Below are 17,999 nucleotides of genomic sequence, written 5' to 3'. Positions count from 1 at the left end.
AGCTCCCCAGCCAGCACTAGGGGGCGCCCCTAGCCTGTGCTCCAAGTCCCCTGCTCTGCCGGCCTGTTGGCCGGGTTCCCCCGCAACCCTGTGGGCCTCCGCCTGTGCCCTTCAGGCCAAAATGTGCCTCCGCATCCCGCCACTGTCACCAGGTGTCCCATGGCCAGGCCAGCCTCTGGGACCCAGCCCGGGGTTTCTGGGCAGGTGGGGACATTTGGGATGCAGAACCCTGTGAGGTCACTGCCACTTCCACCAGGCCTGCACTGCCCCCACACGTGCTTCCCTGAACGGGGCTGGGTTAAACCCTGGCCTGCCCAGCAAACAGACTGGGAACTCCCCCTGACCTGAAAAGTGAGTTTGGAGCTTGTGTATCTTAGAAGCCAGAGTGAAAGTTCCTGCAGCCCATGGCTGGGAAACCCTGCTCTCAGCCAGCAGAGGGGAGGATACCAGAGGGAGGACGGCAGAGGGAGGAGGGCGTCAGAGGGAGGAGGATGGCAGAGGGAGGACACCAGAGGGAGGAGGAGGCCAGAGGGGAGGATACCAAAGAGAGGAGGATGGCAGAGGGGAGGATGGCAGAGGGAGGAGGGCGCCAGAAGGAGGAGGATGGCAGAGGGGAGGACCCCAGAGGGAGGAGGATGGCAGAGGGGAGGATACCAAAGGGCGGAGGATGGCAGAGGGGAGGAGGGCGCCAGAAGGAGGAGGATGGCAGAGGGGAGGACCCCAGAGGGAGGAGGATGGCAGAGGGAGGAGGACGGCAGAGGGAGGACACCAGAGGGAGGAGGATGGCAGAGGGAGGAGGATGGCAGAGGGGAGGATACCAGAGGGAGGAGGATGGCAGTGGGGAGGATGGCAGAGGGAGGAGGGCGCCAGAAGGAGGAGGATGGCAGAGGGGAGGACCCAAGAGGGAGGAGGACTGCAGAGGGAGGACAGCAGAGGGAGGAGGATGGCAGAGGGAGGATGGCAGAGGGGAGGATACCAGAGGGAGGAGGATGGCAGAGGGAGGAGGGCACCAGAAGGAGGAGGATGGCAGAGGGGAGGACCCCAGAGGGAGGAGGATGGCAGAGGGGAGGACCCCAGAGGGAGGAGGATGGCAGAGGGAGGAGGACTGCAGAGGGAGGACACCAGAGGGAGGAGGATGGCAGAGGGGAAGATGGCAGAGGGAGGAGGGCGCCAGAAGGAGGAGGATGGCAGAGGGGAGGACCCCAGAGGGAGGAGGACACCAGAGGGAGGAGGATGGCAGAGGGGAGGATACCAGAGGGAGGAGGATGGCAGAGGGGAGGATACCAGAGGGAGGAGGATGGCAGAGGGGAGGATACCAGAGGGAGGAGGATGGCAGAGGGGAGGACACCAGAGGGAGGAGGATGGTAGAGGGGAGGATACCAGAGGGAGGACGGCAGAGGGAGGAGGACGGCAGAGGGAGGAGGATGGCAGAGGGGAGGACACCAGAGGGAGGACGGCAGAGGGAGGAGGATGGCAGAGGGAGGAGGATGGCAGAGGGGAGGATACCAGCGGGAGGAGGATGGCAGAGGGGAGGACACCAGAGGGAGGACGGCAGGGGGAGGACACCAGAGGGAGGACGGCAGAGGGAGGAGGACGGCAGAGGGGAGGATACCAGAAGGAGGATACCAGAGGGAGGACGGCAGAGGGGAGGATACCAGAGGGAGGAGGATGGCAGAGGGGAGGACCCCAGAGGGAGGAGGATGGCAGAAGGGAGGACCCCAGAGGGAGGAGGATGGCAGAAGGGAGGACCCCAGAGGGAGGGGGATGGCAGAGGGGGGAGGACGGCAGAGGGGAGGATACCAGAGGGAGGACACCAGAGTGAGCAGGACGGCAGAGGGGGGAGGGTGGCAGAGGGGAGAAGAGCAGAGGAGGGGAGAGCAGAGGGAGGATGGCAGAGGGGATGGGGAGAGGAGAGCAGGAGGATGGCAGAAGAGGGCAGAGGAGAGGAGCAGAGGGGAGGACGAGAGAGAGAGGATAGCAGAGGGGATGGTATGGAGTCAGGAGAGATGGCACTCATCCTCCAGGAAGCCTTCCCAGACTTGCTGTCACCATGTTGTCCTCCCACCCTGCTGGGGCTATGAACTTGGACAAGGGTCCATTTCCATCTCTGGGTTCTTGGCACATCCATCAGCACGCAAAGATGCATGTGTCACTGTGGGTGACCCTGGCGGAGCCCAAGGCAGTGGGGGGACTGGTCACCTGGCCTGGGAGGGTGGAGCTAACCTGGAGGGGCCGCCTGTATAGACCTCAGGGGCCCATGACGGCTTTGCTTAGTTTTGGTTCAATGTGGTTGGGCGGGGGGATACCCAGAAAGCTCCCCAGTTGACTGGGAAGGCGGATGCCAGGGGTGGGGTGATGAGACAGGACTGCCCCCCACCACCACGTCAGGAATCCACGAGCTGGGAACGGCCAGGGCAGTGCACCCCCTGGCACCCTGCTCCCTCTCACCAGTCCCCTCATACACACTCCTTGCCCTGGAGGCTCCCAGACCACCAGTGACCTGCGGTGCTGTGCCAGCATCTGCCCAGCGCAGCTGGGACCGCCCGGCGGCCAGTGACCCCTCCCTCCCCTATCCCAGAACAACTGGACGCATAGAAAGCACACTGTCAGGTGAGGAACCACGCGTCTCTTTATTTTTTGGAAAGTTCGTCGATGGGTTAACAAAATCACACCTGCCACTTTGGGTGACACCTCTGGCCACCACGCACTGGGCCCCAGGAGGAGATCACCCTGAGCCATGGCCCTGCAGGCAAGCAAGGGACAGCCGCCCAGACTCAGCCCAGTAACAGAACAGAAAGACCAACTGAATTCACGGCTTTCCTCCAAGCTCTGAAAGGTAGCAGTCTGGGCTATAAAACTCTAGAAGCATTGCGTAAGAAGTGTTAAGTCTACATCTTGTAAAAACTCAATAAATTATATATATAGATATACATAAACTTGTAACATCTAATAACATCTGAACCTGCACGCAGGGCCGCCCCCCCCTGGAAACCGCCTCCCCGCCTGGGACACGCAGCAATTGGAGGAATTTGTGTGAAAATACCAGCTTGTTTTGAAGTCCAAAAAATAAATCTCCTAAAAAAAAAAATCTATAGAAATCTAATTCTCCTGCAAAAGGAGGACAAAGGAAATAAAATATCCTCACAGCATCCCCTCCAACTATGAACCACCTTCTAGGCTCGGAGAGGTCCTCCAGCCCAGCCTTGCTGTCCCTCTAGAGGCGGGATAAACCTTCTCGGCTGTTAATAAGTTAAAAACTAAAACTCTCCGCCATGTGGCTGGCTAAATGCTACGAGTGTTGGGGTGTAGGAACAAGGGTGCCAGGGGCCCATAAATAGATTTACAAATATACAGGTCCAGGTACAATTTTTAAAACAAAACTGCGGTGCCAGAAAAGGCCCTGCTCCTCTGCCTGCCTGTGTGAGACCCCCGAGGCCTCCCCCATGGCGCGGGCGGGGCCGTGTCTGCCTCCTGCGCCCCCAGGGCTGCGGGCCTCCGTCGCTGTAGCCTTCTCTTCCATATATTTTATATATATGTATGTATATATACCATATACACAGCATCTATTTATAGAAATGTACACTAGTTTCTGGAATAAACAAGGTAAAGGCTCCCACCTTCCGGTACCCGTAATTTCAGTCTCTGAGGGGCAGGGTGGGAAGGAGGACAGCCTGGAGGTGGGGGCAGCGCCACTGACACCCCCAGGCACAAGGTGCTCAACACGTGGGGCTTCCCTGCAGGCTTAGCTTTGGGTGTGGGAGGGCCGGAAGCCCACCCCGTGATGTCCCACGGTGCACGGGCAGAGGCCAGGGTCGCGTCAGGCCCAGCTCCCTGCCCCACGGGGGTCCCACAGGGTGGGCCCACTGACACTCCACACTGGGTCACCCCAGAACAAGGGCCCCTCGGTGCTGCCGCACCAGTCAGGAGGCCATTGCACAGCGGCGGGGACACCCAGGGGACCTCTGCACACCCAGAGGCCACAAGATTCACTCGCACGCACACACACATGCACGCGCACGCACGCACGAAGACCAAAGCTCTGTGTGGCCGTCTGTCCCTCTGGACTGAGTCTCGTGCCAGGGTGCGGCTGTGCACCAGCAGCAGGGTGGGCTGCTAGGGACCCCCTCACATCGTTGGGGACCCACGGTGGCCCTTCACGTCCGCGGGCCCCCACTGCTGGGTGGGGCCGGGGGCAGCAGGTCGTGGGCGAACACGGAGTCGTCCCCTGAGGAGCTGGAGCTGGGGGTGTCCTGGCCGCCGGGGGAGTACTGCTCGAAGGGCGCCGACAGGTCCAGGTACTCCTGCCGCAGAAGGCAGGGTGAGCGCTGTCCCACAAAGCCCCTCTCCCCACAGCCACCGCTGTGCCCAGGCTGCGCCTCAGAGGCCCGCCCCACACCTCAGCATTCCGGGGGCAGGATGGCCAGGGTGCGGCGGGGGGTAGGGGAGAGGCGCCAGCCCAGGGCCAGCACTCACCTCGGTGGACGTCACAGTGAGGATGCGGTCCAGGTCCTCCACCAGCTGCTTGAAGGTGGGCCTCTGTGAGGGCGCGGCGTGCCAGCACTCCGTCATGATCATGTACCTGCGGGCAGGGTGCTCAGGCACGGGCCCCACCTTATTCAGGAATAGCCTCAGGCTGCCAGTCCCTCCCCGCCCAGCGCCAGAGGGCCCCCATCCCCCCACACCCCGGAGGACCCGGGGAGGACCGGGGGTGCGGCTCACAGGTCGTGAGTGCAGTTGGTGGGCTTGTCCATGCGGTGGCCCTCCTTCAGCAGCTTGAAGAGTTCCTCCACAGGGATGCCGGGGTACGGGGAGCCCCCCAGTGTGAAGATCTCCCAGAGCAGGACCCCAAAGGACCAGCTGCAGGGAGACACAAAGTCAGACTGTCCTGAGACCTCCCCAGGACAGACACCTGGATGGGCACCAGGGGAACAGGCCAGCGCTGCGCTGCTGCCCCCAAGGGGTAGAGACCAGGCCCAAGAGCCCCAGGGCACAGGCGTGGGGCTGCAGCTGGGTCCCAGCTCTGCCCAGTTCCCGCCTCCACCCGAGGTCGGCGTCTGCAGGACACATACACGTCACTCTGGTGGGTGTAGACGCGGTCGAACAGGGCCTCAGGCGCCATCCACTTCACGGGCAGCCGGCCCTGGGAGGGGTGGGAAGGCGGTGTTGGCACCAGGCGCCCCCGGCACGCCCGCCCCCACCCCGCGGGCCGGGCTCACGTTGGTGGTCTTCTTGTAGTAGTCGAGGTTGTGCACGTCTCGGGCCAGCCCGAAGTCGGCGATCTTCATCACGTTGTCCTCGGTCACCAGCACGTTGCGGGCGGCCAGGTCCCTGTGGATGCACTGGGAAGGGGTGGGGGCAGAGCTGAAGTCTCGATACCTCTCCCGTTGCTCCCAGGACGGCAGGGCCGTGCGTGCCCAGCCCGCTCCACCCACACCTGCTGCCCTGCTCACCTTCTGGGAGGCCAGGTACTCCATGCCCCGGGCCACCTGGTAGGCACAGGACACCAGGTCCTTGAAGGTGAGCTGCTCCTCGGGCGGCTTGCAGGCGTCAAAGGAGTAGTCCAGGCCGGGGGGCCGCCGCGCCCGCAGGAACTCCCGCAGGTTGCCCTTGGCGGCGTACTCCACCAGCACGTAGAGGGGCCCTGGGGGCACGGGCTCCTCAGAGGGGCTGCCAGGCCCAGGAGGGCCGCCCGCCCCGCCGCGCAGCCCCGCGCCGCACCTACCGCCCTGCGTGCAGGCACCCAGCAGATTGATGATGTTCTTGTGCTTCCCGATCATCTTCATCATCTCCATCTCCGACACCAGGTCCGACAGGTCCTTGTCAGTGGCGTCGTCTGGGCAAGGAGGGAGGGTCTGTGTCAGGAGGTGGCGCCCCCAGCCCTGCCCTGCACCCCTGGCCGCCCTCTCCTCACCTTTCAGCATCTTCACAGCTACAGTGACGGGTTTGGCGGCCCGGTCCTTGTCGATGCCGATGGCCTCCGCCATGACCACCTGGCCGAAGCAGCCCTCCCCGAGGGGCTTGCCCAGGGTCAGCCTGGCAGCAGAGGCAGAGAGACCCATGAGCATACAATCTCGCCCACTCACGGCCTGTCACAGTCCCCACCCCAGCCTGGCCCAGTCCTTAAGGCCCAGAGCCCCCACCTCCAGGAAGCCCTCCATGCTCATCCTGCAGCCTGTTCACGAGGATGAAGACTGTCACCCACCGGCCTCCTGCTCCTTCTGCCTCTCCAGACAGGGCACCTTGAGAGGGGCAGTCCCTGCCATGAACCCCTCCCAGGAGCATCTCCAGAGAGAGGAACATCTCCAACATCCTCCACTGGCCCCTGAACCCAGCCAGTCCCCTGCCTGGTGTTTCACCCCCACCACTGAGCCCCCTACAACCCACGCTGGCCCTCAGCACCACTGACCGGGCCCGGGACAGCTCCCATTTGGGGTCGGCGGGGAGCTCAAGCTCCGAGACGTTGGCCAGCGCCGGGCCCTCCCCCGAGGACAGCCTTGCGATTCGCACCAGCGGCGTGTTGGAGCTCATGGACGCGTTGGACTCCAGGGACACCTGCTTGGGTCGGCAGGGGCAGGTTGGCGCCGCGTGGACGACGGGGTGTGGGGGTGCAGCCAGGGGGCGCTGTGGGCTGGAAGGGGGGCGCTCTGGCTTCCACCATTGTTGAATGAAGACTATGAGAACATTTTGTGCCCCAGAGTTCCCTGGGCTCTACATGGTGACCAGAGACAAGGGGAGGTGAGCCTGCCTGGCTGCAGGGGCTGCTGCACAGCCCGGGACCAGCAGAGGCCGAGGGGGCTCTGGAGGCCGGGCGGGCAGGCAGCTCGGAACCTGGTATCTACTTTCTGTTACCTGTCGCTTGAGCGGGAAGCGGGAGATCTTGTGGACGGTGGGGGAGCCCAGGCCTTTCTTGGGGGGGCTGCGCATGCGGCAGAGCGTCACGGCCACCACCACCAGGATGAACAGGAAGAAGCCCACCCCATAGCTGAGGATGCCTGCGTACACACTGCCAGCCTCGTCGGCCTCCGCCAGCTCCTCCTCGGCTGCAAAGACACAGGCGTTGAGGCCTGGCCTGGCCCCCCCGGGCCCCACGGGTGCCCCTGGCCCAGAGCCACAGGCCCCACTGGGAGCGGGAGGGGGCTCAGAACCTCAGCATCCCCCTCGTCTGGGGGGTCTTGTGGTCAGAAACACCAATGAGTCAGGAGGGCCAGACCCTGGAGAGGAGGCGCCCAGCAGAGCCAGCCAGCCCCACACCGCCACCAGGCACCCGGGAGACGCCAGAGCCGCAGGAGGGGCCTTTGGGGACCCGGATGGGAAGGGGCTCAAGGGGGCTGATGGCGCCCCTCTGGGACCAGGTCTGGGCCTGGCTGGGCCGACTCTGTCCTCACACGGGGCACAGGGCCAGGCGTGAGCGACTGAGGAGTGGGGCGGCCATAAGCCACAGGGTTCCCTTCCGTCCTGGAGGCTCTGGCGTGTCCCAAGCCAGCGTCCCTGACAGTGCGGAGCAGCAGCCGCAGAAGCCGGTACCTGGCAGCACCACCAGCCACGCAGAGTGATGGGAAAAGCCAATAGAATTGCCCGCCAGGCAGGTGTACTCCCCGGCGTCTTCAAAGGTGACGTTGTGCAAAGACAGAACCTCTAGCTCCTTGTCGGTGGTATTAGCCCCCGCCGTCTACAAAGAGAGAGCAGAGCCATAGGCGAGCGCCAGCACCGGCCCGCGGGCACCGCAGAGTCCACACGGCAGGATCCGGCCGCTGCAAGGAAAACGCCGCCACCACCGACTCCTCGACCGCCAGGTAGGCCGCCACCGTCGGCCCTCCGCCCGGTGCACCGGCACCGAGCCCGAAGCCAGGCCCCTCCACCGGCGAGTCCTCTGTCCCAGGTGAGCGGCAGGCGGGCGGGCAGCATGCGGGTGAGCGCAGAGCCGGGCGGGGGTGGGCAGAGGACGGACACACGGACACACGGGCTGCGGAGCGAGCGGGCAGCGGCCGGTGGGAGAGAGGCGGCAGGGGACGCTCACAGACGGCACTGGGCCGGGCCGGGTGAGCACCAGGCGCCCGGGGAGGGGGAGCGCAGACGTGCGGGAAAGGTCGGCGCAGGCCAAGGGTCTCGAAGCGGGTCACCGAAGCGGAAGGTGACCGTGGAGGCCAGAGCTGCCAGCCTCGCTGAGGTGGCCATGAGCGAGCGCGAGCCGGGGGCAGGAGCGAGCAGGGACAGGCGTGCGGGGCGTGCGGGGCGCGCGGCCAGGGCCATGGAGCTGGAGCTCTTGTACCGGCCGGCATGGGACAGAGTGTTACCTGCTCGGGGCCCGCGAACACTCAGCCAAAAGGCCTTCTCGGCCACGCCTATGAAATTGGTGGCTCGACAGAGGTACTCGCCCCCGTCCCGCTCCGACACATTGGCCAGGCGGAGGCGCGCGTCGGCCTCCACACTCTCACTGATCCAGGACTGCGGGGACAAGAGACCCCGCTCAGGCACGCCCCGGAGGCAGCCCCGCCGGGCACGAGGCAGGAGGTGGGAGACCCCCGAGGCAGATGGAGGCTGGGCTGCGCAGGCCCCGACAGCTGCCTGAGGAGGCATGGAGGCACTTCACGGTGGCTGTGGTTTCACAGGATGTACGTCTCTGCCTCCATTCCAACAACCCAGCCCCAACCCTGGGCCGTGGCCACTGGCCTGCCCTCCCCCACGGTCTTGCAGAACCTGTACCCTGGACAGGGCCCAAGGCGGTCTCTCCGAGCGGGGTCTGGACTCCACCCTCGCCCCACGCCCGCTCCCCACCCTCATCAGACCGTCTCCTCTCTGAACAGAGGTTTCTCTCTGGGCTTTGAGTGTCACAATGTCCCAACTCAGTGGCCCCCGCCCGGCAGCCGTGGGAACAAAGCTACGGGCTTTGGGAGGCGGGCAGTGAGCCTGGTCCCAGCGCACACAGCTGACAACAGCCAATCAGCCAGCTCGGGGCTCGGCCACCGCCTCTGAGGTCCAGAGGGGGCCTGGAGGGCTTGGCCGCTGCCCTGTCCTGGGCCACCATCGCTGCCTGAGCTTCGCCCACCCCTGAGAGGCCCCTGCAGGCGGGTCCATGTCAGGGGCTCCAGCGGCCGTGGTGGGCCCTCCACAGACATGGAAACGCGTCCCACCGCAGCTGCCTGTGGCCCCAAGGTGTGGGGTAGCTGAGACTTGGCCCCACAAACACCCCCACAGCTTCTTCCCCTGAAGCTCCCACCCCGAGGCCCAAATCCTCACGCAGCCCCCAGCCTGGGAGCCCCAGCAGCGGCCCACCTTGAGCACGGTGACGTAGGGTGTGCCGTCTGGGCCCACCTTGCTCCCGTTCACCTCCACGTGCTTGAGCCACTGGATGTGGGGCTGTGCGTCGCTGTACACCTTGCAGTGGAACTCCACGTCGCTGCCCAGCACCGCCGTCTGGTTGGCCGGCAGCCCCGCCTGCAGGATGGGCCGGTGCGGGGAGCGCTCTGTGGGGGCAGATGGCGCTCAGGGGCCGCCCCCTCCGGGGCTGCCAGCCCTGCCCCCGTGCGGCCCCAGGCCCTCACCCAGCACGTCCAGCGTGTACGTCTGCCGGATGCTGCCGAACTTGTTCTCCACCACGCAGGTGTAGTTACCGCGGTCCGAGGGCACCACGCTCTCCATGACCAGGCTCCACTGCTGGTGCCGCAGCTGCAGCGGGCCACGGGTGAGCGGAGGGAACCGACGTGCCCGCCAGGCCCAGAGCCACCCCGGCACCCACCTTGATGCCTCCAATGCGGTGCTCGCCGCGGAACTCCTTGCCGTTCTTCAGCCAGGAGATGGAGGGAGTGGGGTTGCCGGCAGCCGGGCAGCGGAAGCGGACAGTGTTGGCAGCCGGCACGGCCAGCAGCTTCTTGTCCATCCGCTCGGGCCGAGTCCAGTAAGGGGCCCCTGCTGGCCGAGGTGCCCATGAAGGCCGTAACCCAAGTGGGAGCTGAGCTCCCTCTGACCAACACCCTTCCCAAAGCTGCCCCTGCCCACCCCAGCCTCAGTTTCCCCTCCTTTGTAGGGAGAGGGTGGGATGAGGCTCCCAGGAGCGTCCATACTATGTCCCCACCCCGGGGCTTTCTCAGAGCTGGGCCTGTGAAGCCAAGGGGCACGGGGCGTGGTCCAGGGAGCCCACCTGCCCAGAGAGGCTCACCAGGGGCCGGGCCCACCTGGCTTGTCTCATGGATAAGCCAGGACCTGGGAGCAGTTCACCAGGAAAGGGGTCCCAGTCCCCTGAAAAATCAGGAGCCCTGGAGGCAGCTGGGCAGCATGGCCCACGGGACTCAGAGACCCCAGGCCACCCTCTGCAGCACTCTGGGTCTGGCGGGCACCCAGAGATGGTGACACTCTGGAGACCCTGCCTCTTCCCACCTCGGCATACAGGGGTCCCGCCACCCCTCCCTCACAGCCCAACTGGTTTTTCCCCTTCCTTGAAGCTGGGGCTGGGGCTGCCTTCCTGCCGGGACTCCAGGCAAGGCTGGGCTGACATCCTCCAGGAGGGAAGCAGCCCTCCCCTTGGTGACCTCACTGCCACCCCCCTGCAGGGACACGCCCAGCAGGGACATGCCCAGCAGGGGCACTGCAAGTCGCAGTGTGGACAAAGGCTGGGAGGAGGCAGCCCTGTGGTGCTGAGCTCCCTCCCAGGCCTCCTTGAGACCCCCAGGGGGAGTTACCCCAGCTCAATCTCTCATGGACTCAGCTTCCCCTCCTCACCTGCTCACCCCACTGGCCCAGGGACCCAGCCCACACACCACCAGCCCTGTCGTAACTGCCCCCATGTCTGTGCCACAATGACCCTCCCCTGCACACACTCACCTCAAGCTTCCTCCCAAACCAGAAGCCCCCCTCCCCGCCCTCCACGTGGGCAAAGTTCCCCTCCACCATGCCAGGCCGGAACACCGGGCAGCGTCCCTGACTGCGCTCCCACAGCCGCAGCCCACCCTCCCACCGCTGGTTGTGGCCAGGTGCCCCTCGTGCCCTCACCCTGGGCCCATCCACCCCACGGCAGCCACCTGAGTGCCCTGCCCTGCTGTGCTCACACCCGCAGCACCCACCTCACCCATAGCCAGCACCAGAGCCCCACAGGCCAGTCCTGGCCTCCTCCAGCTCCTGGAACCCCCAGGGCCCTGTGCCTCAGTCTCCCTATCAGCAACACGGGTGTCCCTTCACACCCCAGCCCTGCCACCAGGGAGCCAGGGCCGGGCGTCCAGAGCCATCTCAGTGGCCCAACCCCTCCTGCATCCTGAGGGGACCTGACCTTCAGGGTGACCCCAGGGACCTCGGTCCCTCAGCTGCTTGTGGAGGGCAGGGCTTGGCGGTGGCAGCAGGCCCCACCCTGGCCGGCCTGAACCCCGGACCCTGCTCCCACCTGTGTCGGCACCTGCGTCCTCAGCCTCATCCTCCCCGTCTTCATCATCTCCTGAAGATGGAACGTCTACAAGGCAGAGAGGGCTGCTTCCAGTGCCCGACCTGCCCCAGGAGGCCCCCAGGTGCCCCTCCCAGGTGGGACAGGGTCACCCATTCGGGCAGCACTTCCTGGGGGCACCTTCCTCTCCACCAATGACCCTTGGGGCAGGGGTGCTGCAGCCACATGGCCGAGACACCCAGCAGCTGTTGGCCCTCGTGGGGACTCAGGGAACCCAGCGCCCACTCCCTTCTGCGGCTGGCTGGCCCCAGGCTCACCTGCCACCCGCACACTGAAGCGGCACAGCACGCGCTGCGTGACGCGCTGCCGGCAGCTGTAGGCCCCGGAGTCCTCCTGTGAGGCGTTCAGCACCAGCAGCCGCTGGGGCCCCACCAGGACGCGGTCCGACGGCACCAGCCCTGCGCCATCCTTGACCCAGACCGTGGGCCCCACAGGACCACCCCCGGGCGGGGGACAGCTCAGCTCCACCGCGTCCCCGCTGCCGAAGACCAACTGCTCCTGCTGGCCGGGCTCCAGGCCTGGGACCTCTGCAGGCGAGACCCGCGACCATGAGGCAGGCAGCCCCAAACCCGGCACCTTTACAGACACAGCGGTGGAGGCCTCAGCGGCCCTGACCCAGATCTGGGGTCCCACCAGGCCAGGGGCTGGAGCTGAGCCCCAAAAGGGCCAGAGGTCTCCATCTTCAGCTTTGCTGGCCGGTCTCTGTGCCAAGGACTTGGGTCTGCCTCGGTGTGGCACCGCCGTGCCCACACAAGCTCCAGCCAGCTACAGAGCTTCACGTGTGGACACGGAGAATTCGAATCTCCAGGCGCCACAGAGTGCGACTCTTCGTTCTTTTGATTTGTTCAACTGCTTTGAAACGTAAAATCCATGCTTGGCTCACAGGTGGCACCACGGCCACAGGTGCTGGGGACGAAGGGGACAGGCTGCCCTTTGCTGGCCCCCGGCTGAGATGGAGCTCAGAGGGGGTGCCAGGGTGGCCAGCCAGCTCCCTGGCAGTGCAGATGCACCCCAGGAGGGGTCCCTCTCAGCAGCCCCCACACGTGCCTGAGGCGCAGTTCAGAGAGAGGAGGTGCAGGGTCAGACGGCCGTGTGGACGAAGCCGGGGGCAGTGCGCAGGTTCCCCAGGCAGAGCCAGGCTGGCGCAGTGCGAGGTGGCGGGGCGGGGGCAGGGGCTCCCTGGCACGGGTAGGGTTCTGCATCCTGCAGCTCCTGGGTAAGCTCCGCACAGTGGTCGCCACAGAAAACACACAGAGAAGAGCAAAGTACGACACGACACCGGGGCCAGCCCGGTGGGTCCACGGGCTGGGGGCTGGGAGTGCAACCCCCTCGTAGAAGAGCATCAGGCCGGGGCATGAAGCTGTGAGAGCCACAGCCGGAAGTACTGGAGCTGGTGCCACACGGCAGGTCCGCAGCCCCGGCCCCTCCCCGGGGGCTGAGAACCTGGGGGGGGCCCCACCCACAGGGGCAGATGTGCAGATGGCCCTGGCCCCCGCCCCCCTGCCCAGTAGCTCCCCAGTTCCCGAGGGCCACCAAAGCCTGTGACCCAAGGACACACCACAGGCGGGGCTGGGGGACCATCACCCACAGGCCTCCTGACAGGGCCAGACAATGCATGCAGGCGGGTGGCCTGGGCTTGGGGCCGGGGCGGGGGTGGGTGGTCCCCAGGCAGCCTCCTCCTTCAGACCCAGCTGGGCCGCTTGCGCCATCACTTGTCATTCTGCCGATGCGTGGCCTAGATTTGGGGGCCCAGCTGCCCGCGCTGGCCACACCAGTCCCTGGCTGCCTGGCCAGGCCCGATTCTGCCCGACCCACTGAAGCTGGCCGCACACCCCCAGTACCCAGCGTGACCCTGCCAACCGGAAGGGCCACACTCATCCCCAGAAGCGTCGGAGGGAGCCCTCGCCCCACAAGGACCCACAGCTCCTGGACTGCCCCTGTGAGGACCCCACAGTCAGAGGGGCGCCTGGCCTGACCTCCGGCACTCTGGCCCTGGCCAGTGTGTTGTGGGGACCACCCAGAGCTGGGAGCTGCCTGAGGCCCCCCAGAAGGCCGAGAACAGGCTGGTCATGGCAGCCTCAGCTGCAGGCCCTGGCCCAAAGGCAACAGCCGGCTGGTTCCGGTTTGGTCTGGGTGGCGACAACAGGTCAAGCCATCCGCACAAGTATTCGCTTCAGCCTGGTCCAGCGGGGGACGGGGGACACAGCAGCCCCAGGCCAGCCACGCCGGTGGCCATCTGCCCATGTGGCGGGGGAGGGTGGAGCCCTGAATGCCCCCCGCCTGCCTGCTTGGTGCCAGCAGAGGCCAGGGCGCCCCAGCAGGGGAACACCAGGTGAAAGGCTGTGAGACAGGCACGGGGGCGGTGGGCATAAAGAGCTCAGGGCCTCACTCCCCCTGGAGAGTCAGCAGTTGGGTGGAGCCCCCATGCCCCACCCAGCTGCCAGGCATGGGGCAGCTACATCCCCCCAGCAGCCCCAAGAAGGGTTATTTCTTTCTTGACCAACAAAAGGGGGACCCCACTGGCACCACACAAGCACTGGCACCCACACACGCCAGAAACACAACTCCTGCATACCCAAGGCGGGGGAGGGGGCAGCAACCCGCAGCACCCACCCACCTACACATCACACCCCACACAGTGCCCACCTCAACCTGGGCCCACGTGCTAGGAACAGCCCTCTGCTGTGTCCCAAAAGGGCCGTGCTGGACCTGGGGGGCATTTCCCAGTCACAGAGTCTCCCGACTCTGCACTCACTGGTCCTGTGCCTCAGTTTCCCCACTGTGGCACAATATAAAATCCCACCTCACAGGCCACAGGGGCCGCCACACCCTGCTAAGTGGCTGGAGGAGTGAGGGGTGACAGGCACTCCCTGCCCAGCGTCCCTTGACCCGGAACTGATGTCCATCAGGCCAGGGCACTGGCGACAATCACACTCTGGCCTGGGGAACCTTTCTCCAGGTTCTGAGGCACTGCAGTGGAGGCCCAGAGCATGTGGGGAGCCCGGGTGAGAGGGTGGGGGAGCGCTGCTCCATCATAAGCCCCTTGGATTGACCCCAGAGAGCAAGGATCAAATTCAGACTCGAGTCTAGAGCGGGCTACCCCGAGGGGTTATTTGGGTTTTGGGGGAAGCTGAGGGCCTGGGATCAGGGAACCCATGTTCTGGTTTTGGATGCACACGAAGCGCTCTGCAGCTCTCTGGGGTACAGGAAGCATTGCCAGGTAAGGGCTATAAAACAGCCTAAGAGGAGGGGGTGCCTGGAAGGACCTGGAAGCCAAAAGCAGGAGTCCAGCCTCCCTTCCTCTCCACCTGGAGACATTCCCCTTCAGTCTCACAATAAAGACAGGAAAACAGGGATCCGAAGCTGGGCAGGCTAATGAGGGCTCGCCAGGGTTCTCAGGCCTAATCCTTCAAGCAGCCTGCCACTATCGGTTCTCTTGGACAGGTGGGGAAACCGAAGTTTGAAGAGGGTACCCGAGCCTACGCTGGCAGCCTGGAGGTCCAGGCCAACGCCCCCCCCACTCCACCAAAGCTGGCTCCACTCCCCACTCACTGACTCCTGAATCACTCAGGTCAGGGCTGCTGCCTCTCTAGACATGGCGACTGTGGACCCTCATCCTCCAGGAGACCCCAAGCCCCTGGGCTCCCACCCAAGCTCAACTGTAACAAGGGGTGCCCAGCCCCAGTTCCAGCCCCAAGTGAGACCTGAGGGCTGGGGGTGGGGGCTGGGTAACGAGGGGTTGCTACGCTCAAACAAGGACCCAGAGGCCAGGCTCGGCCCGGGTTAATAAACCACCCAGAGGCCCACGCGGCTCAAAGTCCAGCCCTGGGGAGGAGGGGTAGGGGAGGTGGCCACCAGCACCTTAGGGAAAGGCCCTGCACCCCCAGACCTCTCCTGGGTGGGGCACGGCTGTAAGAGCCGTCTCTGTCTATCTCCCTGCACTCTGGGAAGGGTCCCCCCAGGTCCCAACCAGGAACACGGTCCCCCGGGGAGATGGAGGCTGCCCTGGCAGGGCATGTGGTGGCCCAGGCAGTCCAGCGGCCAAAACATTCCCCACTGCCCTTGACTCCTGCCAGCTCAGGCACCATAATTTATGTTCCTGGGCAAGCACCAGCCTGGACCTCCGTACATTTCACGAGGTCTTTGTATTTTTACTGCCCGGCCCATCTTGTTAAGGAACCGGATTAAGTTTATTGACCGATCCACTCACTACCTGTTTCACCTGCTCCAGTGCGGGCAGGGGGCGCCGCCCGGCGAGGGGCGGGGAGAGGGGAGGGCGCCTCGTGGGTGCCCAGGCCAGCCCAGCGGCGGAGGCGCTTCCCGTTCTGGGAGCCGGTGGGGGAGGTCCCACGCGCCCTCAGGAGTCCGGGAGGGGCTCCGCTTGCAGCCCGGCCGCCGCCCCTCCCCGGGGCTGGCTGACATTCCCCGGCCATGGGGAGTAATATCTTTATCTAAATGCGAACGCGAAAGCTAACGCGAGAGCCAGGCTCCCCCCGCGGCTGCCCCTCCGGCACCCCTGGAAGCGGGGCCGCCAGAGCAGGCGCTAAAAGCGCGCGCTGACCTCCCGACGGCCCCTGTCACGCCGCTGAATGACACGCACATTCAGGCGCCGGGCCACTTTCATTCATAAAAAAATGACATTGTTCCGGGAGGCCGCAGCCGCCGCCGGAGAAAGGGGCGCGGGGGCGCGGGCGGGGCGGCCGCCATCTGCCTCGGCCCGCCCGGCGCCCTCCCCGGCCCGCCGCGCCCGCAGCGGCTCACACCTCCCCGCGAGCCGCCGCGCCGCCATCAATGCGCGGTCTGTGGCCGCGCCGAGGCACAAAGGAGCGGCTGTTCGAGCCCGGGCCGGGGCCCGGGTGGGGCGCGACTCACCGGGCCAAGGCCTCCCTCCGCGCGGCCGCCGGGCTGGGCTGTGCGCCCCCCTCGCCCGACGGGAGCCGTCAGCGGGTGGACGGGGCGGCGGCGCTGGAGCGCTCGGACCGGCCGTCGAGGAACCGTGGCTCGTGTGCAGGGCGGCCCGGGCACCCCTTCCCAGCCCCTCGCCCCGGGGACCTCCCTTCGGACCCTCGACGTCCCGCGGGAACCGGACCGCCAGCCTGGGTCTAGGGCCCCGCGACGCTGGGACACGAGCCCTTCGCCGGTCCGGAGCTCGCGCGCACCTACGGGGAAGCGCCCTCGGCCCCGGGGCACGATGTAGGGTCGGCAGCGGGGGCGCTGGAAGCTGTAGCCCCGTCGGGCGGGCCACCGGGGACAGGGGCCGGGCTTCCCCGACGCGCGCACACCCACCACCCGAAGTCCGGCCTCTCGCTTTGGCCGAAGCTGGCCGCAAACTGGGGCCCGGGGGAGGGGGACGCCGACAATGGGAACTTTCCGTCTGCGCAGACCCCGAAGAACAACAGCGAGAATCGTGGAAACCGGGCCCCCCCCGCGCCCTCCCGAAGGGTCAGGGCTGGGGAGCCGCAGGGGACCGGGGCTGCAGACGGACGCCGACTCCCGTCCTGGCTCCCCGCGGCAGCCTCGCACTTGAGGAGTGACGGTGGCTCCAGGCGCCCCACGAGTGCCCTCCTGGAAGGGGGCCACGGAATCCGGGCGCTGACCCCGGGGCTTCACTCCCACCCGGCGCCCCGTCCGACCCGGGCCCGATTCCCGTCCCCAACGCCACTGCCCGCCCGGGCCGGCCCCTCCCTGGCCCAGAGGGTCCCTTTTTACCTGCCGCTCGCCCCACGACGCGCTGCTCCGGGCCCAAGGACTCCGAGGAGGCGCCAGCCACGATGGCCACGGCCACGCAGAGCGCGAGGGCGCGGGCAGGGGCGCCCATGGCGGGGGCGGGGGCCGCGGCGTCCTCAGGCAGTGCTCGCGGGCATGCTGCCCCCCACGGCCGCGCGGCCACCGGCGAGAGGCGGGAGGCGGGAGGCGGGAGCCGCTCGAGAGGCTGCGGGAGGAGGAAGGCAGCGCGTCAGCGGGGCGGGCAGGGCTGCGCAGGGACCAAGCGGCGGTGACCGGCTCCGGCGCCCGGACCCTCCGACCCCCGGCAGCCCCGCCCGCCGCCGCCGCCGCCGCCGCCCGGGGCTCCCGGGCCGCCTGGCGCCGGCCGCCTCCTCCCCGCCGCGGTCCCTCCCTCCTCCCCCTTCCCTCCCTGGCTGCGGCAGAGCTCTCCCAGGGCGGCGGCGGCGGCGGCAAACTTTCCAGAGCGGGAAGCCGGCGCCCCGGCCCGACCCGCGGCAGGGACTGCTGTGGCTCCGCGACCGCCGCGTCCTGGACCCTCCTCGTGCCCCGCCGGACCCCTTCGCGCGCCTGCCCGGCCCCAGCACCGACCTCACTGCGCTCGGCTCCCGCTCCGGCTCGGGGTCAGCGGGCTCAGCTCCCGCCCGGTCCCTCCGGCCGTCGGCCCGCCGGGGCGTCCGTGAGACCCACAGAGCAGGACCGCGCGGCGCCAGCTGCCCGCGAGGCCGCCACCGCCGCCGCCACCGCGCACTGAGCCTGGGTTGCCCCGCGCGCCGCAGCCAGTGGGGGACGGTCCGCGCCCCGCCCCGGGCTCCGCCCCCGCCCCGCCCGGCGGGAGCCAGACACG

General features: G+C 66.8%; 1 protein-coding gene across 5 annotated transcripts; it reads right to left on the bottom strand.

The window, feature by feature from the left end:
* Window positions 1–2,611: 2,611 nt before the first annotated feature.
* On the bottom strand, window positions 2,612–17,246 carry FGFR3 (fibroblast growth factor receptor 3). Of its 5 annotated transcripts, XM_064365261.1 has the most exons (17): window positions 17,138–17,246; window positions 11,686–11,955; window positions 11,372–11,437; window positions 9,737–9,906; window positions 9,543–9,666; window positions 9,274–9,464; window positions 8,295–8,445; window positions 6,850–7,040; window positions 6,407–6,552; window positions 5,912–6,033; window positions 5,723–5,833; window positions 5,451–5,641; window positions 5,217–5,339; window positions 5,070–5,140; window positions 4,720–4,857; window positions 4,474–4,579; window positions 2,612–4,301 (listed from the first exon to the last, which is right to left on the bottom strand). In XM_064365261.1, the coding sequence occupies exons 1-17, from the start codon at window positions 17,244–17,246 to the stop codon at window positions 4,155–4,157; spliced, it is 2,427 nt and encodes an 808-aa protein (XP_064221331.1). In that variant the 3' UTR covers window positions 2,612–4,154. The 5 variants fall into 5 exon arrangements, with proteins under 5 accessions (XP_064221331.1, XP_012322302.1, XP_012322303.1 ...); XM_012466879.3 differs by lacking the exons at window positions 8,295–8,445; window positions 17,138–17,246 and adding an exon at window positions 7,525–7,669 and having other exon boundaries at window positions 6,407–6,555; window positions 11,686–11,790; XM_012466880.3 differs by lacking the exons at window positions 8,295–8,445; window positions 17,138–17,246 and adding an exon at window positions 7,525–7,669 and having other exon boundaries at window positions 11,686–11,790.
* Between the last annotated feature and the right edge of the window lie 753 nt (window positions 17,247–17,999).

This window comes from Aotus nancymaae, unplaced genomic scaffold (genome assembly GCF_030222135.1).
Source record: "Aotus nancymaae isolate 86718 unplaced genomic scaffold, 86718_ANA_hifiasm-v0.15.2.pri h1tg000006l, whole genome shotgun sequence".
NCBI lineage: Eukaryota > Metazoa > Chordata > Mammalia > Primates > Aotidae > Aotus > Aotus nancymaae.
This window is presented reverse-complemented; position numbering and strand designations above follow the sequence as displayed.

Coding starts and splice junctions, on each gene's coding strand:
- FGFR3 (XM_064365261.1), bottom strand. CDS start 17,246: ATGGGCGCCCCTGCCCGCGCCCTCGCGCTCTGCGTGGCCGTGGCCATC. Junction 9,667..9,736: donor ACCGCATTGGAGGCATCAAG/GTGGGTGCCGGG, acceptor GGCCCGCTGCAG/CTGCGGCACCAGCAGTGGAG. Junction 6,553..6,849: donor GCTTCCCGCTCAAGCGACAG/GTAACAGAAAGT, acceptor CGACCCAAGCAG/GTGTCCCTGGAGTCCAACGC.